Source organism: Oncorhynchus mykiss, chromosome 5 (genome assembly GCF_057628025.1).
Source record: "Oncorhynchus mykiss isolate SJ-2025 chromosome 5, ASM5762802v1, whole genome shotgun sequence".
NCBI classification, from domain to species: Eukaryota; Metazoa; Chordata; class Actinopteri; order Salmoniformes; family Salmonidae; genus Oncorhynchus; species Oncorhynchus mykiss.
This window is the reverse complement of record NC_143026.1, coordinates 81,412,410-81,435,133: the sequence shown is the minus strand read 5'-3', so window position 1 is coordinate 81,435,133 and position 22,724 is coordinate 81,412,410. Positions and strand designations below refer to the sequence as shown.

General features: G+C 42.2%; 1 protein-coding gene across 2 annotated transcripts; it reads right to left on the bottom strand.

The window, feature by feature from the left end:
* Nucleotides 1-208: 208 nt before the first annotated feature.
* LOC110524639 (desmoglein-2.1) lies at nt 209-21,648 on the bottom strand. Of its 2 annotated transcripts, none has more exons than XM_036978491.2 (14): nt 21,411-21,648; nt 18,464-18,595; nt 15,970-16,128; nt 15,700-15,841; nt 15,187-15,350; nt 14,637-14,771; nt 14,118-14,303; nt 13,512-13,966; nt 13,062-13,204; nt 9,587-9,808; nt 8,655-8,894; nt 6,491-6,621; nt 6,018-6,335; nt 209-5,316 (listed from the first exon to the last, which is right to left on the bottom strand). In XM_036978491.2, the coding sequence occupies exons 1-14, from the start codon at nt 21,459-21,461 to the stop codon at nt 4,114-4,116; spliced, it is 3,681 nt and encodes a 1,226-aa protein (XP_036834386.2). In that variant the 5' UTR covers nt 21,462-21,648; the 3' UTR covers nt 209-4,113. The 2 variants fall into 2 exon arrangements, with proteins under 2 accessions (XP_036834386.2, XP_021460158.3); XM_021604483.3 differs by having other exon boundaries at nt 18,464-18,598; nt 21,411-21,581.
* Between the last annotated feature and the right edge of the window lie 1,076 nt (nt 21,649-22,724).

Below are 22,724 nucleotides of genomic sequence, written 5' to 3'. Positions count from 1 at the left end.
GATCAAAGAAACCCAACCTGTTTCTCTAGACTGCAGACTTGGAGAGACTCGCACTTGGTTTGTGTTTGTGGCAGTATACTGCCTGAGCATGCCCTGTCCTGATAGACCTCATTCCTCAGAGCTGAGCATTGAGTGTTAAATTAAAAAGTTCACAAGAGAGAGATCATAGTTGACTTTGGTCAAAAAGGCTAGTCGACGGCATCAGGAATAATAAAAGAGGAGCTTTATTGAAGCTGTAACATTTAAAATAATGTCTCTTTTACAAACCAAAATAGAAACATTACTTAAGAGTGAGTGTTCCAGAGACGTTTCAGTAGATAAAAGCCTGATTGGACTGTGACTCATGTCAAAACCTTAAGGGATAGCGTACTATAATTGTTATTTATATAATAGACTTGCTTCAGAAATGTTGTATATAATTAATGTATCGGACACTCCTAACTTCAGTCTAAATAACCAAAAGGACTTTGATCTCTAAATACAGTTGAGGTGAAACATTGGCTCGATGACATTTGGTTGATGAAATCAGATCAGACAGACCACAAAGACAGTGACTGTGCAGGAGGTCAGTAGTTTGTGTCTTCTTGTGCAATACAGCAATAGTTATTTATCTCAGTCGTCTCCTTTTTGCCAAACTTTCTCTGGAACAAACACGGCTAAGAAAAACTGTTTTCAGATATACCCAGCGTTTGACAAAATACATACCAGTGCATTTAATAGAAGAGTAACATAAAATAAACTATACAATGTTCCCCTGGTACTTTGAGAATTAGTAGATAGTCTTAGACAAGTGGTAATAATTTCCCCCTCTTCCCATTCTTGTTAAAAACAAAATAGACCCTGATTGGACGAATCCATGTTTAGGTAACAGTCTGAGTGCATACACAAACACAACAAGGTATAAAAAAAAGTTACATAAAAATGAGAATATTTGTACACAAAAACACAAACAACATAAAAATACTAAGACCCATCCTTAGGTACTATAACTGATGCAACTACAAGTATAGATTCAATCAAACCTGGATAAAATTAAAAGCTTTGGGGCATAGCTATTATACTTTGTTTCAGAATGAGCACCCAACAGTTAAGTGAGAAAAACTGTGTGACAATCTCAGTATTATTACATTGACAAACTCCAACTTCATGTTTTGAGCTTAAGACTGAAAAATGGAAGCACATTCTTCATGCTTCAAGCTCTGAGAACATGCTTGCTGCTTTTAGAAAGTCCAATTAATTACGTATACGTTAAATTCAGATCAAACAAAACCATCAAATAGTTACAATACAAGCAGAGACAAAAAAAAAATAATATCTAAACAAACCTGTCTAATCACTGAAATAACAAACATGGATGTGTATACCAGAGATGGGTGTAGAATATATAGGTTATAGCTCAGCCACTTCTGTTGTATCTCTTTGCCTATTGGCTATAGCTCATCCACTTCTGTCCTATGTGAGGCTTGCTCAGAGCCCTGCTCAGCGGGACTAGCAGGTTCCAGGTATAAGTTGCCAATAAGGTGCAGAATCTTAAACTGACTGGACAAGATGTCAGGGTTTGTATGGAAATGTACAGTCTAACGTGCTCTTGGTGTGCATGGACAAGTCCCACAGACTGAAGAGGAGGTCTGTGTGTGTATGTGTGCCTTCATGCGCGTGTGGTGGGGGGCTGAGAGCCTGTCTCAGGGAGACGTGGGTGGAGATGTTCACATAGAATAACAGCAATCACACGTCTGTGGATGACAAACTCACACTAACAGCCAATAGAAAAACAAAAAAGCTTTAGATTTGTTTCGCCTGTAAAGAAGTGCTCAATACTCAATACAGTGCCCCTAATCAAAATCAGGTTGATCCTTGATGCTAATCAACAGAAATTAGGGTTGACCCCAATTATTTGACTGGTCGAATGTTTGGTAGATAGGCTGTTGGTCGACCAAGGTTTTTTTCAGTTGAGCAGTAGCAAATATATATTTTTATGACACAGGACATGCCTGTCTTATTCGCGGCCATCTCAGTGAACTAATCTATTACAGAGGTCGCGGGGATGGCACAGTCCAAGAAGAAGGGGCATGTGGCTTCACAATGCACTTCTCTTTCCAGAACACCCTCTCTCCCGCCAATTTGTGCACATTCATTGTTTCATAACTTCATAGTATGAATTGTTGGCGTCTGATTGTTAGTGTCTATCAATTCCCCATTACATATATCACCAGTAGTACATCCAGTTAATTCCTATAATTTCTAATCTACAATGTTTTTTTGGTTACGGTAATGTGTGTTAATGCATTCAATATAATTCCAGTATTTTACCTTTGTCAATGTCGGAGTGGTCACGTTGTTTGCAGAGCGCACAACCTATGCTACACTTGTGAGAAACCAGTTCTGGTTAATTTAATTATATTTATGAGTTTTGTCAATTTAGTCATTGTCTTTTGTTTGGAGCGCTTCTGTCAATGTTGAGTAAGGACGTGCACCTGATTACCCATAGAAGTAGGCCTATAGGCTACCTGGCCTGCAGGCACATGTAGGCATATAAATGTGCCCATTTGGGGATCTGATAGCATTTCTGTTTGGCTTAACACACCACCACTAATGACCTTTGGAGCTTCTCAAAGTAATATTCTCTTCACCTCAAACAGCAAGCAAACAAAGTCTGTTTTTACATCCATTGAGAATGATGAACTATTGTCAATGTATTTGAAAAATCTTTCCAGCTCTCTACCTTTTGATAAACACTCAGTGTGAAAGTGAAAAATGTCATGCTCTGATCAGTGGAAACATCATAAAATAGGCCTACCTGATTACTTCTTATCCCTTGCACAAATAGCCTACAGGTGTGTCTCATTGGCTCGCAAAACTCTTGAGGGCCCAATATTTTATACAATGTGGCAAGGTTCTTCAGGCCAGACCCAAGTTAATAGTTGATACAATGTTTCAAGTTCGTTGCAGACAGGTCATGTGTAGCCAATGTGATTTATGGGATATTTATTTTTATCAGGATATTTTCTACCTGCAGGCTGCAATGTTTTTATTTGTTGGCTTTATAGGCTCTTTTTACAGAGTTAGCAATGGCAATAGAAGTAACTTTTTAGGTTTTGTATCATTTTCATTTAGATTTGGATATAATTTTGACTAACCACACGACAATGATTTTAAGATACAAAGATGATAATATAAATGAAAACTGCTACACAAAAATGTGCATATGAAAATCATAACTGCCACACAGATCAGTAGAAATGGTAGGATAAATTTGCATTCCACATGAGAAAGTTTGCTGACTCCTTGTGTAGCCTATTCCTGGCAAGTTCAGGACAGTAACATCAGAATCTGCGAAGGCCAGTTGGAGCGGGAGGAGGATGGTAGGGACAGGCAACATTTTTTTAAAATTCTGGTTATCTTTATCCCTAGTTCCCTCTTTAGTAATTTGTGTTTATTTAATCAAACAGTGTGCTTATAGCATCAGACAAGCTCAATGCATATATAGTTGATTTGATTAAAACACATAGGTCGTGTCTATACATGGAAAAATACACATTTTAACCAATCGATTGGTCGAAAGAACAGACATCTTTCGGTCGACCAAGATTGTTTTTAGTAGAGGACATAAACACACATAATTTACTTAACAGCTAAAAAGAAGAATTACCATTGTCCCCCCAGAAGTTTAGAAAGTCAAATAAAGGTACCATATTGTGTTTGTACACACAAGAGGGAATAAAACAGTTCATTATTTCAGATGGAAGCTGAATCGTACTCACATGAAAACACACATGTACACACTGCCTGATAAAACTAAGGTGGGATGCTTTATAGGCCTGGCTGATAGAATTTGCTGTGCAAGCAGACACAAGGTTACAATCTGTAAAATATTCTGAACCTGCACATTTACACTTGCCCACTGCCACATTTAAACAACAATCTAACACTTTATCATTCTAAAACCCACTATACATCTAAGAATTATATGCTTTTCAGGGACAAAAAAATACACCCACCTTGACCACTGAATTGAAATCAAAACTTTCAAGGTGGTGACATTTCCATCCATAAATAACTTCAGTGGCATTTAATGTGTCTTGTGTTTATAGTATTATATTATTGGTCGAGACCTTATTTACTGGTGCTCTGGTTGGTCACAACTCTTTTCTCTATCACCGCCTTGCGGGAGGAGGATGCGGGGCCTACGCTGACCTTGCTGGAGGACCCGTTCAATCCTACAATGCCGCTCTGTGAGCCTGCGCTGGACTGTGCGGCTGAGCTCTGCTCTGTGGTGTAAAGGACTCTGTGTGAGCCAGAGAGGCCGTTCCTCTGCATGGACCCATGGGAGAACCCTAACACCCCTCCTTGGCCTTTCTGCACCCCACTACCTCCGCTGCTACCCCCCTGTCCCTCCATCACCAGCATGCTCTGTGACCCTGATAAGCCCCCTCGCTGCAGGGAGCTACTCTGCTGCAGCCAGGCCTGACCCCCCTGAAGGACCTGACCCCCTTGTACCAACTGCCCCCCCTGAAGAACTTGCCCTCCCTGAAAAACCTGCCCCCCCTGCAGCATTTGCCCCCCTTGGAGCATCTGCCCCCCCTGCATCACCGGCCCATCCACCACCATCATACCCTGAGAACCAGACATGTTCCCCATATGGATCAGGCCTCCCTCTCCCCTGCCAAGCGTGCCCTGAGCCTGGGTACCGGTCACCACTTGTTGCCCTTGCAGCACCAGGCCCTGGGCCGAGCCTGACGGAGGCCCGTTGACCATTATCATGCCCTGTATGTTGGGAACCTGTTGCTCCACTACATAGTGCATCTGCTGCACCACGGGCTGCATCATAGGCTGCATGGTGGTGTAGTACATAGGCTGTTGCTGCAGTAGGAAGGTCTGGCCCTGGCTTCCTCCCACCATGTCCTGCCTCAGAGTAGACAAACGATCTGATTCCCGCACCACAGCCCTCTCAACGTGTGTCACCTGGGCCGGGGCAGGGGGCGGTGCTGGGGCTGGGGCTGGGGCTGGGGCTGGGACCGGGGCGGCGGAAACCAGTCTGGACGCCACATTGGTCGTCACACTGCTGGCTGCTGTTGGCATGGAGATGATGGGTCTGGGTGGCAGAGGCGCAGAGACTTCGGTTTGGAACCTCTCTCCGCGGCACACCTCGGCCAGGGTCTTGAACTTTGGCCCTAGGTCATTGAGGAACTGGAGGTCGTTGTCAGATTCCAGAAGGCTGCAGCATCCCACCGAGCCCACAGGAGAGCCCTGGCCCTCGTAGTCATACACCAACATACTGTCCTTCTGGACATGGTTTTCAGCCGCACAGTGAGCTTTCTGAAAATACAACACAGACCCATACAGACATATGTTACAATACAGACACATCAATTAATTCTACCGCCTGCCACCATTCATTATATCAAATCAAATGTATTTATATAGCCCTTCTTACATCAGCTGATATCTCAAAGTACTGTACAGAAACCCAGCCTAAAACCCCAAACAGCAAGCAATGCAGAAATTATGTGCCCACTTCAATGAGGCAGAAGTCCATGAGTTGTTGTGATTCTGGATGGCCAGATAGCTACCAACGATGACAAGAAACTGCCATGAGGGGAATCGTAAGTGACTAGTTACAGCTAGTTTCTGATACAATGTCTTGTTTTGAGGTGTTTTGACTGATTTCATGTCAATGCTAATATGGCAAAAAATACGCTATCTAGCTAACCAACAACGGCAATGATGTATTTGACAGACATCAAGTGCTCATTGTGCAAATGTATTTATGTTTTCAATAAACATTTGGAGATTAAATATAGTTTACATATTGTCAACAATTTAACCCAACCCCGTCTGTTTTGCCCCATAATTGCGCATATGTCGGTTTTGTTGCTAAACAACCAACCAGGGACAGTTAAACCAGTTAAATATACACACAACCGTTCATATATGGACGCTGTATTTCTATTTGTGCTCTCTACTCCATGTTGATTCACAATCTACTGACCTGACAGATCTATTTTCTGCCTCCTTACCTGAGAGTAGTACTCCTCCAGGTAGTGATCAGGCAGGGCGATGCCTTCATAGGCTCCTCCTCCTTCTCTGCTCTCATACTCAGAATAAAAGCCCCCTCCATTCCCATGGCCGATTATCTCTCCTCCATTCTTATATCCAATATCCATAAGGCCGTCTGATTGGTAGAATCCACCGCCCATCGTGGAGGAGGAGTTCTGGAACTGACCACCACCTATCATTAGCCCCGCCCCTCCGGCCGTTGCTGCAATGGTTCCCGCGTTGACCATTTTGACCCTTCCTGTGTCGACCTGAACTGGTGCGTTCAGCAGAGGTACTTCCTGTAAGAGGTCAGGGGTCAGAGGGTTAAAAAAATATTACTGTGACATCTTGGACCATTAACTCCAACGAGAAACATACTACCATAGTGGAATCATCCACACAAAATATTATCTGTGACCCCGCATGCACACACACCCTTCTTTCCCCTTCTTACCGTGTTCTCCCCCTGTCCCTCAGTGTGGTAGGAAATAAGTTGTGCCTTGGCGTCAAAGGGCATCTCAGTGAAGCCCCCAGGAAGACCTCCGGCACCCCCACACGTACAGAACAACAGCAGGAGAGGGATTACTGTGGAGACAGAACCATGAGGGGGGTTAGACAAAACATAAGAGTAGCAGCTTCAATTAAAAACTGAGAGCTATGACAGAGCTATGACCTGCCATTATACGGCATAAGCAAGAAAGCAAGAGTAGGGCTGATGTTGACTATACAGTGAGCTCCAAAAGTATTGGGACAGCGATACATTTTTTGTTGTTTTGCCTCTGTACTCCAGTACTATAGATTTGACGGGTGAACTGTTTAGAAATTATAGCACTTTTTGACCAAAGCCCACCCATTTTAGGGGACCAAAAGTGTTGGGACAAATTTACTTATGTGTATTAAAGTAGTAAACAGTTATGTATTTGGTGGTTCCATATTCATAGCACGCAATGACTACAACAAGCTTGTGACTCTACACATTGTTGGATGCATTTTCTGTTTGTTTTGGTTGCGTTTCAGATTATTTTGTGCCCATTAGAAATGAATGGTAAATAATGTATTGTGTTATTTTGGAGTAAATTAAACTAGAATATGTTTCTAAACACTTCTCTATTAATGTGGATACTACCATGATTACGGATAATCCTGAATTAATTGTGAATAATGATGAGTGAGAAAGCTACAGCGGCATAAATATCATACCCCCCCAAAAATGCTAACCTCCCCTGTAATTGTAATGGTGCGAGGTTAGCATGTCTTGGGGGTATGATATTTGTGAGTCTATAACTTTCTAACTCATAATTATTCATGATTCATTTAGGATGAGCCGTAATCACAGCCTGGTCTCATAGACTAGAGGTATTATAGTAAATGTAAATCCACTCACAGTACAAGATTTACAAGTGCAGCAGGAGACCAACTACTTTTTTGTTTATACCGCATGATTTAGTTAAAGGGGCACAGCCATGGGTGGGTCAGGGAGGGCATAGGTCTACCCACTTGGGAGCCAGGCCCACCCATTCGGGAGCCAGGGCCCAGCCAATCAGAATGAGTTTTTCCTCACAAAAGGGCTTTATTAAAGATAAATACTCCTCAGCAACCCCCCTGTGGCATTGTGTTGTGTGACTAAACTGCACATTTTAAGTGGCCTTTTATTTTCCCCAGCACAAGGTGTAATGATCATGCTGTTTAATCAGCTTCTTGATATGCTACATCTGTCAGGTGGATGGATTATCTTGGCAAAGGAGAAATGCTCACAAAAGGGATGAAAACAATTTTTTTTGTGCATATGGAACTTTTCTGGGATCTTGTATTTCAGCTCATGAAACATGGGACCAACACTTTACATGTTGCGTTTATATTTTTGATCAGTATATTTCAGGTGTCGACTCAGACTTGCTCTGACATAAATATCAATCAAGTTCAGGCAATGATGTTTGATTAGGCATTCTGTAGGAAATTCAGTCTTAAATGGCTCAATATATGACTTGGTGATATGGCTCTCTTGTCTCCTCAACTAAAGCTGGGATTGTTTAAAGACAGATCAGTTCAGAGCTGTGTGAGAGAGGAGGGACTATGGGAAGAGTTTAGTGTACCAGCCATAGAGATAGATAGAGGATTCATCATGTATCTGACCCATTTTAGCATTGACATTGCCATTGAGGGCTTCCACCACTTTGGCCAATTTAAAGTAGTCAACTGGGTGGGGATTCCTATGGGCTGCAGCTTCAATGGCGCTGCCCATGCTGTCACAGACGCTATAATGGCACAGATATAAAGATGAGTCACCTATCTATCTCTATGGTACCAGAATATTTAAGAGGATCGACCTGACTGAGCAGGGCTCTAAGCAGAATTACTGCTTAGTAAGAATTATCTTCTCATTATATGATCAAGATCAGTGAATCTGCGCCTTGCTCAGGCAATCCCCATCCCCTCGATGACTAACTCTAGCTCTAACCATGTCACAATGATGACTTTGATTTTCTCACTATTGTAGACATTGATGAACCCAGTTGGTCAAAAGATTTGTCCTGAAAATATGCAATACATTTCCCTTGTTTCACTGCAAATCCTGAATGCGTTCTGCCTTTTTTTCTTCCTGATGATATCATACTCACGCAGTAGCGCCAGCAGACCCAGGAAGAGCAGTCCAATTGCTGCAGGCCCTAGAACTGCCCCAGTAGAGCCCTTAGCTCCTCGCGTCGCGCACGCCTTCCCTTTGTCCACACACGTGCAGACATCTACCTTTAGCTTCTGCTGGTCAGGACACGCGTGCCCCTGCTGGTCGCGGATCTCCATGGCAACTGCGTAGGAGCCCGGCCACAAATCCTTTTGGGACCTCAGGATGGTCGAGGTGTCTGTAGGGTCAGAGGTTAGACACAAACACAGTCAGACATGAGACAGGTTGTCAGATAGATATACTACATCTGTCTGGGGATTGGGACCACAACATGGACGGTATCACTTTCCTTCCTCATCTCTATGACTAAGGAAATAGGCAAGTCTGTCAAATCAAATCAAATTGTATTGGTCACATACACGTGATTAGCAGATGTTATTGCGGGTGTAGCGAAATGCTTGTGCTTCTAGCTCCGACAGTGCAGTAATATCTAACAAGTAATATCTAACAAATTACACAACATACACCCAATACACACAAATCTAAGTAGGAATGTATTAAGACTATATACATGTGGACGAGCAATGTCAGAGTGGAACTGTCTAAGACACAATAGAATAGCATAGAAAACAATATATACATGAGATGCGTAATGCCAAATATGTAAACATTAAGTCATTTAGACACCGTAGAATAGTATAGAATACAGTAAAAACATGAGATGAGTAATGCAAGATATGTAAACGTCATTAAGTGACTAAGATACAGTAGAATAGTATATAATACAGTATATGTGATATGATATGCTTGGCTATGCTACCACTCAGTGTAGCTCTTCTTGTTTTCTAGACTAAATAATCCTAATGGTTTTATTGTGTGCTATCATCATCTTATTCCCTCAGTAGGAACTCCATTCTCCAGGCCTCTCACCGTTTAGGTGCTCGACCACCCACACTCCCTCTGTTCCCTCTGGGATGATGGTGAAGGTGAAGGGGGCTCCGTTGGGGAACGCATCCTTGTCCACTGCAGTTACGGTAATAGCATCGGCTGTCATACACATGGTCTGAACGTTACTAGTAAGCGTGGGGCAGTGGTCGTTCAAGTCCTCCACTTGGATGGCTACCATACCCGTGGCTGTCTTAGAGGGCATGTCTGAACAGGAAAAGAGTGCGACAATCAATCAATCAGTCAGTCAGTTAATCAATCAATCAAATGTATTTATAAAGACATAGAAAGGAAGTGTACCCAAAAGCACTTCAGCCCAGCTTGAACAAACGGAATCATGTGCTCGATTTGTAAATCCCAAAACATTCCTTACCCCAGGACACTTGAACAGGTGACTATTGGGGAGAATACAGAAAAAGGAGCACTCCGTTTCTGCATAGATCTGATGGATTTATTAACGAGACAAACAAACAGGCTGACGTTTCGGCGTAATTCGCCTTCATCAGAGCCTTGAGTAGGAAAAGGTGGGAGGCACTAAGCGAGTGTTAACCATGGCTCAAACCTCCACTTTGAAATTCTGGGGAATTGAGAAAGTTTCTCTCTCCACCAGAGGAGGCAATATTGTGAGGAAATTGCTACCGAGAGAGGCACTTTGGACGGACTGCTTAGACGCAGTCGAGCGAAGGGGTCAGCTCTTTCTCTTCTTTTGTAAATATGTTTTTGTTTATTTCTCTTTCCTTTGTTATTATTCAAGTGGAATGCACTGTATATGTAGGAAGGAATCTAGAAGGCTTATTATACTTGGTTAAATAGCCCATGTCTAGTTGATATTATTGACAGCTCTAAATGACATGTTTGAAAAGTGTGACACTCCCCTGTGAGGTTAAATAGGTGCCTCCCACCTTTTTAAACTCAAGGCTCCGATGAAGGTGAACTACACTGAAACGTCAGCCTGTTTGTTTGTTTGTCCCGTTAATAAATCTATCAGATCTATGCAGAAACAGACGGCTCATTTTTCTTAATTTCCCTGGATAGTCACCTGTTGAGGGTGTCCTGGGGTAAGGAGTGTTTTTGGATTTAGAAAGCCCTTTTTTACCATCAGTAGTTGTCACAAAGGAATAGGGACGAAGATTTTTAGGGCAGGCAACCCATTTCTGATTTTGCTGTGCAAGTGGCCATGAATTAAAGGGCGATTCCACCAACTCCATAGGCCTTTTCTACAGGAACCCTGGAAATTTGTTAAAATCCACACTCCTCCAAAGGCTCATCGCTCCACGTCCTCTGTCATCTCAGGGATTGGAATTAGTCAGGCAACTGGCCGGATATATGTCCGCCTCTTTACCTGGATCTCCACTGATCTAACACAACCGTATGGACTTGGCTGTATGGACTTGGCTGTTGCCTCATGCAGGAGGGCCAGCCTGTGGCATTCGCCTCTAGGGCACTCACTCCAAGAGAGCAGAACTATGGTGGTGTATAAGCCAGGGCCGGAGATGTATGTGAGTGACACGCTCGGCAGGGCTACTGCATCAGGCACACACACACACACACACGCTCCATGCATGAACAACACGCAGTGTTCAGCTTACAAACAGTGCAAATGGATGTTGAACACATCAACCAGGCTGACTACCTTAATGTTACGGACCAGCGCCTTATACAAATCAGACAGCAAACAGACAGGGACGAGCACCTCCGGGCATTGAGGTCTGTGATTCTGATGGGCTGGCCCGACTGCAAGGAAGAAACTGCTCTAGCCGTCAGAGAATAGATAGAATGGATCACTGTACCATCGTAACAGGGTTGACCTTCGGATTGCTGAGCCAGCACTTACTCAGAACCCTGATGGTCATAGGGGTCGCATGACAAAGGACGCAACCCCAGCAAGTCACATGGGGTCTGAGGCACTGGGTGAAGAGCTAGGGGATCACAGGTTGGCCACTCCCTCACCCATCAATACTCCCCTTAGACAGTCAGGTGACACGCCTGTGCGGGAACACGCAGTCCTCGCAGACGCCCCCTTTCTTTTCACGCGGCGGGCGTCTGTCCCAGCCACCAAAAATACTTAATCTGTAGGTTTCCCATTAGGGATTGTTGACAGACAGAGATATAAAAAATGTGGGAAAAGTGAAGAGACTATCAAAATGTGTTAAGTTAATACCTGAAAAAAAAACTAAAATGTTCATGTTGGAAATTATTACTAGGTTTGTTTTGTTAGTGAATTGACAGTTCCTGTCCTATTTTATAAACGGGAAGATGTTATGGGGGTGTAAGATGGCACAGTGATGCCATCTGTAAATGTTAATTACTGCAACTTCAGTGTTTTTACCGGTGTGCTTGAGATGTATTGGATGTATTGCAATGTCCTGAACAAGACTGGTTACTCGCCTCAATTCCTCTGTCTCATCTTTCAACATTAAAATATTTAACACTTCTAGAATATTGTAATATATTGCTAATTACTAGCTAGCTAGATAATGCGTGCTTAATTTGTTTTCTTGCTGCATTTAAATATCCCATAGCCAAATGTGTCTGTGGCGCAAGAAAACATTCATGGTTACAGAAGTATCCATTCGTCTCAAGACAAGGGTTTAGCTGTCCTAAAGTTAAGTACATTTCCAAGAAGGAATCCTAAAACATTATGTTTTTCTTAGGAAGAAACATAGGAAAAAAAATTAAGAATATTTCCAATAACTTTATTGAGGAATAGCAACTTTGCTGAACTTTCTTCACAAGTCTATAGTTAAGGAAAAAATGGCAGTTAAGAAGGTTTTGTGAATCAGGCCCCTTTACTGCACATCAGATCTAGTGCCAGTCTGTTTGTGCTATCATGTCACCTCCTTGTCACTCATTGTCATGCCAAACATGACATGAAATATTTGGCTTGACAAAGACAGCAATGGAGTTTACAAGAGCACAAACAGATCTGGGAACAGGCTACATCCGGTCAGCCTTGATGTATGGATTACGGAGTATGAGCAGAATACAAGGCTATAAGGAGACAGGAGTGTACTCTTCTCTATTTTCAGTGCTTAGCAGAGCCACAGAACATGGGAACATAGTGTTACAAGTTAGGATTCAGGCTCAGGGGTTATATAGACTGATGTTATATAATCTTGTGCTATGTAGAATAGATTGTAATAAGAGATCATGTCATTTCATTCAGAAATGCAACAGAAGGCTATAGACTAACTAGTTCAACTTGAGTTATTCATGTTATGCAACATATGTCCTATACAAAGGTAGCAGATGTGATGAGGTAGCCCTCTGTGCAGCTTCAAATCAGTGTCACGCTCGGGCAAAGATGGAATTTCATATTGCGCTAACTGTTAAGATTTTGGTTTCTCCCATGCGAGACCCAGGTTCAGATCCTTCCCTTGGCACATTGACATTCAATATACTGTAGGGTGTTGTGTGTCAAGTCTAAGAAGCTAACTGCCAAGAGGCTGAACTAGCTTACCTTGTGTCATGCAGAGAACTTTGGCGTAGTATGTCCCGTTGACCAGGAACTTGGACTCTCTGTCAGGCATCTTATTGAGTTTAATATCCCCAGTCAACTCATCAACGGTCAGCCAGTTGTCAGGGTCAGAGCCCTTAGCATACCTACATCAGGAAAAACAGGGATAGTGGAAAATGTTTTGGTATATGAACTTATATCGGATAGGGTTTGTGTATTTGAGCTCAACAGATCAGACTAGGTATTGCCGTGTCTGTGTGTGTGTGCTTATTTTACCTTTATTTAACTAGGCAAGTCAGTTAAGAACAAATTCATATTTTCAATGACGGCCTAGGAACAGTGGGTTAACTTTTGGTTACTAGTCCAACCACTAGAGAGAGAGTGAGTGAGTGAGTGAGTGAGTGAGTGAGTGAGTGAGTGAGTGAGTGAGTGAGTGAGTGAGAGACTACAGACCTGACGTTCTGTGCAGGCATTAGTGTGTCTCCGTCGATGGCATGGTAGGAGCCGATCACCTTGTTGATGTTGAAGTCTCCTCCCTCTGAGATGGGGATAGCCTTGACCTTGGGGTCAAACCGTGGCCCCTCTGGCTGGTTCTTCACAGCGATCTTCACTGGGTAGGTCTTCATAGGTTTCCCTGTAGAACCTCCACCACCAAACCACGATCCTCCACCTCCTCCTCCACTGCTGCCTCCTCCACTGCCGCCTCCACTGCCGCCTCCTCCTCCTCCTCCTCCTCCTCCACCTCCTCCTCCTCCTCCTGTCCCACTTCCTCCTCCTCCCGTCCAACTTCCTCCTGCTCCTGTCCCACTTCCTCCTCCTCCTCCTCCTCCTTCACCATTATAAGGTGGAGCCTGGTTAGCTACGGCTATTCCCAGCTCAAGGTTTTTGACGTCTTCATAGTCTACAGACTAATGGATGGAAGAAACAAAAAGGCATTTCAGCAGAAAAAGAAAGGAGATAATGTGTGTGTAAGTGTGTGAATGCATCTGTATGTGTGTGTGTGTACACAGTATATCTGTGAATGTATGACTGTGCAGTGTGATAGAGCTCATGCCGTACCTTCTTGAGTATCAGAACTCCCTCGTTGGTCTTGGGGTCTGTCTCAATGCTGAAGTAGCCAGCCTCGTTTCCCTTGACGATTTCAAACTGATTCACCCAGTTAGGAGTGTTCTCCATGTCCATGTCCTCCGCTTTGAACCTCATCACCTCCACGTTCTCTGTGTTCTCCTCAATACTGCCCTCATACTGCAGAACCACACAGAGTATCAGACACTACATCAGCCTCTAGTGTCCTAATACTATACAGAGGGGGAGTAATATTAACCTGGTCCCAGTACTGTGTATGTGCTAGTCAACACCTCTGACTAGCATAACTAGTTAACATTGTCTTCGGACAGATGGTGCCATTCCAAAGCAATGCATTACCATGAACAGTGCATATGGAGTCATCATCTGACGTGAAACAATGAAACAATTATATTTTACAGATCTAGGATCAGGCTGGAGTATGCTGTTGGGAGTGTTTTCTAAAGCACATACAGATCTGGGATCAGGCTGATGGAGTAATGTTCTAGATACCTCATCTTTCTCCAGAGTGGGAGGATTGTCGTTCACATCCTTGATGTTGACTCTAAAGGTTCCGGTGCCGGTGTTGCCCTCTGGTCTACCGTTCAGATCTGTACCTTTCACTGTCAGCATGTACCAGTCCTGCACCTAGGAAACAAAAGAGATTCAAATATATATATATATATAAACTGAGTGTCTAATAACAATCTGTCTATTAAAAACAGCGTGCATGCGGCCGGGAAGTCCTTGTCCCATCGCGCTCTAGCGACTCCTGTGGCAGGCCGGGCGCATGTACGCACGGTCGCCAAGGGTGCGGTGTTTCCTCTGACACATCGGTGCGGCTGGCTTACGGGTTAAGCGAGCAGTGTGTCAAGAAGCAGTGCGGCTTGGCGGGGTTGTTTCGGAGGACGCACACCTTCGCCTCTCCCTAGTCCGTACGGGAGTTGCAGTGAAGGGACAAGACTGTAACTACCAATTGGATATCACGAAAATGGGGTAAAAATAAAGACAAAATAAATAGAAAGAAAAAATAAATAAAGATGGGTGACTATGCTGTATGTACCTCTCTGTCCAGTGTGGGCTGTTTTACTTTCAGTACTCCATCATTGGTGATGTAGAACATGCTCTCTCCTGGAGGCTCCTGTTTAATTATGGTGTAGGCAATCTTAGAGTTCTCATTCCCTGGTTCGTCAGCGTCTGTTGCAGTCAATGTCATGATGGACGTGTCTACAGACACAGAAAAAAAACTGTCATCAACACTAATATCTCTATTAATGTTCATCAAATAACATCGCCCCAGGACATTTAAAAAACATTAATGGGATGTTGTCATGCTATCATTAAACTTGGCAACCCAGAATGAAAATCTTGCACCAGCTACTCGATTATTAGTTACGTTGTCTGTCCATGAGAGATTATGCTGTCATTAGCTAGAACACACATTGGGATTGCATTGGCACATTCCCATTTTCTAGGGGAAGTTGTAAACATTTTACATTTGAATAATTTAGCAGACACTCAAACAGAGCAACCCACTTTTCTAGGGGAAGTTATTGATTTATTGCCAAACACTTACCTTTTGGGCTGAGCTCGTACACCGCTCCTGGGTTAATATCACCGAAAATAGGAGGGTTATCATTCTGATCCACAACTTGGATCCTCAAATCAATGTTCTTTTCTGCTTCACTGCCATCAGTGAACTTAGCGGTACCTGACAACTGAAGAGAAAAAAAACATCATCACATCTATCTATAAATAAACCAAAGGACATCATACATTGCGGCAGTACTAATACACCTGTGCTATATCTTCAGTTATTTGGCTCTGCTGTAGGTGTGATACTCACATTGTACATGGCGATAGTCTCCCGGTCCAGGATACCAGTGATGCGTACAAAGCCAGTGTCAGGGTTCACTATGAACAGGTTGAAGGGGTATTTAGAAGCTCCCACCCCAGTTAGAGAGTACTGCACATTACCAGTCCCATCGTCTGAATCTGACCGGATCTGAAACACAGACACACAGATAGAGGGGTGAGTCGACACAAACGCAAAATACAACAAACACGACAGCAATATTAACATTGCTAGAGACGAGAGACACGTATTTAAAGAGTTGGATCAATGTGGTTTCCGCAAAATAGTAAAAATAAAAAACCCTTGAATGAGTAGGTGTGTCTAAACTTTTGACTGGTACTGTAAATGTACAGTACCAGTCAAAAGTTTAGACACACCTACTCATTCAAGGGTTTTTTATTTTTACTATTTTCTACATTGTAAAATAATAGTGAAGACATCACAACTATGAAATAACACAAGGAATCATGTAGTAACCAAAAAAGTGTTAAACAAATCAAAATATATTTTATATTTGAGATTCTTCAAAGTAGCCACCCTTTGCCTTAATGACAGCTTTGCACAATCTTGGCATTTTCTCAACCAGCTTCACCTGGAATGATTTTCCAATAGTCTTTAAGGAGTTCTCACATATGCTGAGCACTTCTTTCTGTTCCATCACTCTGTGGTCCAACTCATACCAAACCATCTGAGTTGGATAGAAGTCCGGTGATTGTGGAGGCAAGGTCCTCTGTTGCAGCATTCCATCACTCTCCTTTTTGGTCAAATATCCATTACACAGCCTGGTGGTGTGTTGGGTCATTGTCCTGTTGAAAAACAAATGATAGCCCCACTAAGAGCAAACCAGATAGGATGGCGTATCGCTGCAGAATGCTGTGGTAGCCATGCTGGTTCAGTGTGCCTTGAATTCTAAATAAATCCCTGACAGTGTCACCAGCAGACGACACCCACACCAGCACACCTCCTCCTCCATGCTTCATGGTGGGAACCACACATGCGGAGATCATCCGTTCACCTAATCTGCGTCTCACAAAGACACGGCGGTAGGAACCAAAAATCTAAAATTTGGACTCATCAGACCAAAGGACAGATTTCCACCGGTCTAATGTCCATTGCTCGTGTTTCTTGGCCCAAGCAAGTCTCTTCTTATTGGTGTTGTTTTGTAGTTGTTTCTTTGTAGGAATTCGACCATGAAGGCCTGATTCACGCAGTCTCCTCTGAACTTTGTGAAGCATTTATTTGGGCTGCAATTTCCAATTTCTGAGTCTGGTAACTCTAATGAACTTATCCTCTCCAGAGGTTACTCTGGGTCTTTCTTTCCTGTGGCGGTCCTCATGGGAGCCAGTTTCATCATAGTGCTTGATGGTTTTTGTGACTGCACATGAGGAAACTTTCATAGTTCTTGACATTTTCCGGATTGACTGACCTTCATGTCCTAAAGTAATGATAGACTGTTGTTTCTCTTTGCTTACTTGAGCTGTTCTTGCCATAATATGGGCTATCTTCTGTATACCACCCCTACCTTGTCACAACACAACTGATTGGCTCAAACGGATTAAGAAGAAAGGAAATTCCACAAATTAACTTTTAACAAGGCACACCTGTTAATTGAAATGCACTCATGAAGCTGGTTGAGAAAATGCCAAGAGTGTGCAAAGCTGTCATCAAGGCAAAGGGTGGCTACTTTGAAGAATCTATAATATGAAATACTTTTAGATGTGTTTAACACTTTTTTGGTTACTACATGATGTCATGTGTTATTTCATAGTGTTGATGTCTTCACTATTATTCTACAATGTAGAAAATTGTTAAAAAATAAAGAAAATCCCTTGAATAAGTAGTTTTTTAAAAATGTAACCAGTTAAGATGACTGAGAACACATTCTCATTTACAGCAATGACCTGGGGAATAGTTACAGGAGAGAGTGGATGAATAAGCCAATTGTAAGCTGGGGATGATTAGGTGGCCATGATGGTATTATGGGCCAGAATGGGAACTTAGCCAAGACACCAGGGTTAACCCACCTACTCTTACAATAAGTGCCATGGGATCTTTAGTGACCACAGAAGGTCAGGACACCCATTTAACATCCCATCCACAAGACAGCATCCCTACACAGGGCAATGTCCCCAATCACTGCCCTGGGATTTTTTTTGTTATACCAGAGGAAATAGTACCTCCTACTGGCCCCCCAACACCACTTCCAGCAGCATCTGGTCTCCCATCTAGGGACTGACTAGGACCAACCCTGCTTATCTTCAAGAGCAAGCCAGCAGTGGGATGCAGGGTGGCATGCTGCTAGGTGTGTTCAAATTTTTGACTGGTACTATACCATGTTAGCTCCCCATTAATATTACATCAGGAAAATCTAAACAATAACTGAATATCTAGAATTAGAACAATATTCTAATTCTAAAAGTTGGCTTAACTCTCTAAATATATGGCTCTTCTAGCGACCAATTGCACCTCCGTCATGTGGCATTACCTTGGCGATAAACTCTTTCTTGGTGTAGTCTACATTTTCATCTAGTTTCTGGGGAGGGATGATCCATTCCCTCTTGTGTCTCCTTAGCCCAGCGGAATGACGTGCCTCCACCACAGCCACAGACACTAAAACCTGCTTTCACAAAACAAAATACATCAATGGTTACTTCCATGGATAACAGTGACAAAGCATTAGCAGAAACCCGTATCCTCTCACCCACCCCATCCACTATCAATGTGTCTGGAACATATTAACTGATTGCTCCTCCTTCTCAAGTTCTCATAACTCAGTCAGATCTTCCAAATGGTAAACACCTGGCAGAGTTATACTTTATGGTGAGTGATTGTGCACACCCCATGTTTTTCAGAGGTGGAGAGAGAGAAAAAAGATAAAGAGAGAGAGTATTACTTGCATTATGTTTCTCCAGATCAGTGTGTCTCAATTTCCAGTCCATGGACTGGGATAGGAGCCTGGCATATTTTTTTTTACCTGGCAGTCAACAATTTTATCTCCCATTTTAGTTTGTGGTCCTGGTATAGGAAGAGCCATTGTTGCATGTCCCTCTCCTGTAGTGAGTTACTCTTTGATCTGTCATTCAAACACTCAGGTTCCATGAGTTTACTGTGACTTGTAATGAACCTAAACCAGAACTTAAACCTGTTATGATACAGTGTACATCCTAAACCCACTTAAGTACTGAGGCATAACTGTGAAAGCAGTGAGACCGTGCCAAGCCTACTGCAGACTCACCCAGCCAACCACTCCTAAGTAAAGAATAGTTATTGTAGCTCGCAAGGAGGAGTATGAACCTGTATGTAATAGTGGGTGGGCACGTGAGAACAAAAGATGAATCAGGACTGGCAAAAAACACATGCCAAATGGCATCCTATTCCCTATATAGTGCACTACTTTTGACCAGAGCCCTACGTGAGTCCTATAGGCCTGGTCAAAAGTAGTGCACTAAATAGGGAATAGGGTGCGATTTGGGATGCATTAACATGTTTGACAAATAGCCCTGTGGATGGAATGACCAACTAGCTTTGACAGCCAGGTCATTGTCAACATGAAACTGTTGTCACTAGTTACCACAGCCATAAAGTACTAATTATGGCTAAACCCTGCGTATTTCTACAATTGATGTTCTTCAAATCTGATTTCAAACTTAACCATAAACCTAATATTAACCACAGAGTAAATTATTGACTTTTTACAATATAGACAGGCCGAGCACATTTAGACTTTGTGCTTGTGGTAACTAGTAACAACCACATGAAGTCAAATTCATGCCCTTTAAAGAACATTTGAGTGAATGCTGTAGAAATACTATTTTCTATCATGTACAAGGTTAGGCTAGTTCCGCTATATCTCTCAGCTGTGATCCGCAGCCATGATACACACCCAAAACCCACTGGGCACACACTGGTTGAATAAACATTGTTTCCACGTCATTTCAATGAAATTACATTGAACCACAGTGGAAAAGACGTTTAATTGACATTTGTGCCCAGTGGGACGGTTCTGCAAGGTTGCAACTAGTTACCACAGCCACAAAGTCATAATTTCTTCAATTTATTTCTTACAATTTTATTTTAAACCTAACCTTAACCCTAACCTTAACCACACTGCTAACCTTATGCCAAACCATAACCTTAAATTCAGACCAAAAAGCATTTATTTGTTTTCAGGTATTCTTATGATAGGGCTATAGTCAATTTAGGTGGAAACCGTTCTGTGGATGCCATTTTCAAAATGTATTGTAGGAGGCCTTATTCATATTTCAAAACCCGTTTCAAGCAGTGCTCTCAAAATGAAAGGGATTATTTCTCACTGTCATGAGTGAGAGCAATGTTACCATGACACCTGTCTATATGCAAATAACAAAACACTAAACTTTGGACATTTTCTCCTTTTTATGGTGGTTCTGGCTCGACCAGAGGGTTATAACTAAATAACATGTCAGTCCTACGAGACCCCCAAGTAAAGGTTATGGGCTCTTGATTGACTGGGTTATATGCCTAACCACCTGAAATGTGTGGCCTAAAGATTATAAGCCTACTGTCAATATTCGTTAGAAAAGTGACACATCATTATTTTGTAACCTCAGAAAAATAATAATTGTATAGACCTACAGAAAGAATGGGTGCGCTTGTGGACCGTCATATTCCCTTTGATAGTCAATGAGTTGTGCGCACTTGTCTCGCGCATATTTGACCAGTAGACAGTCACCTTTTATACAATTTATAAAAGTGTTTATTACACAACTCCTTTTTGTATTTTTAATAACGGCCCACTCTGGGAGCGAGATGAGACTGCTTATGACTTATAAACTGAAAAGGCAAGGAATATAAATGTATTTAACAACTAGCTAGGCTACCAGTAGCCTACTACAGCCAAACATATCCGTACGGTTATGAGTGTCAGAACGCCCATGTCGGAACGACCAAAAAACGAATTGTAAAACGAAGTGTAAAATTGCCAGTGTTGGGTAGTAATTAAATTACATTTTGCAGTAGTAGTGTTAGATGTACTAAATTCAAATATTGGTTGTGTTTTCAGTAGGTCTAGTTAATTACTCGTTGGCATGTACCGTGTAATTTAGCTACTGAAACTAACTAACGTTACACACTATTTATTTTGCAAAGAATAAAATAACATATCGGTGAATTTATTTTTCGCCATCAGACCTGCCTATAGCCTAATTCTCACTTGAAACATCGTTTTTGTGTTTAATATGATAAATTACAGATGATGATCATTTCAAATTTAGATAGATAGTAACTTTAGACTATGTGTTTCTTAAGGGTAGCTTTAGTTTAGCTTAACTTCTTCCAGTGTGACGTAGTTGGTTGCGCGTAAACTATATTTTCCAAGTAATTTAGCCTCCCCAACACAAAAAAAAAATTATAATCCAAAAACAACGCCGGTAACGTCAAATAAGATAACTCACCGTGAATGTAAGTAGCAAAAAAGCAGCGGCGGGCAAAGAACCCCGATTCATGACCGGAAGAATGTCCCAAAATCCAAACACCTGTGCTAGAATCCGAGCTATATCCACAAGCGAGTCCTCGACGTTATAATAGTGGACGAAGGTGAGATACTTCTTTCAGTGCACTGTTGATGTACGGTAAATTGAGGCGGTGCCTCCTCCTCTTCTTTGGTTGGCTGGTGACACCACATCCACACCCTCACCTGGGGTAAGGAGATCTCTCTCTCTCTCTCTCTCTCTCTCTCTCTCTCTCCCCTCTCTCTCTCTCCCTCTCTCTCTCTCTCTCTCCCTCTCCTCTCTCTTCTCTCTCCTATCTCTCTCTCCCTCTCTCTCTCTCTCTCTCTCTCTGTGTATGTGAAATAATGTCTTTATTCTTTTGGAACTTTTGTGAGTGTGATGTTTAATGTTAATTTGTATTGTTATTTCATTTTTGTTTATTATCTACTTCACTTGCTTTGGCAAGAAAGAGACAGAGCGAGTGAGATAAGAGCCCCGAAATGCTTATTTTGCTTTTCAAGAGCTTGGGAAATATGATTATCAGATAATTGGTTTTAAAGTGCCGATACCTCATTGGTTTGAATGGTGCTTAGCAATATTGATATTGTTTTCTTTTGAACATAACAACATGACATGGGGCATTTAAAGTGTTATATAGGTAGATATCATTGAACAGAACAAGGCTATGTAAATAACAAATAACTCACCTCAATGACAAGCTATTGTTTTGTCCAGGCTACTATTTCTTGATGCAGTGTCCATATCAGATGAATTTGTATGTTTTCTGCCTCTCTTGCTATCTCTCATATCTCGTTGTATTGTATGACAAAATATTAAAGGATCTTGATGGATGTCTTTTGTATAGAGAGTATATACAATGTAAACTGTCATGTGGTAAGCCTATTGACAAAATATTACCTGTTGAAGTCACACATTCTGGTAAGGTTGGGTAAAGTTGGGTAATGTAATGTAATGTAAGGTAAACGAACATGGCAAGGTAGTATACTGTATAGCCTACTGTAAATCACACAGTGACTTCATAAGGTGCTTAGGTCTAGAGTGCACTGCTAGGTGATGATGTGAGAGGAGGCAACTCAGGCAGGCAGGCAGGCTGTCAGGGGCCCCTAGGCACAGTTAGACTGGATAGGAGAATCCTGGCCGAATTTTTTAAACGTGTATTTTTCCATATATTGACACATCTTATGTGTTTTAATCAAATCAACTATATTAATTTAATCACGCTGTTTGATTAAATAATTAAGACACACAAATGACTAG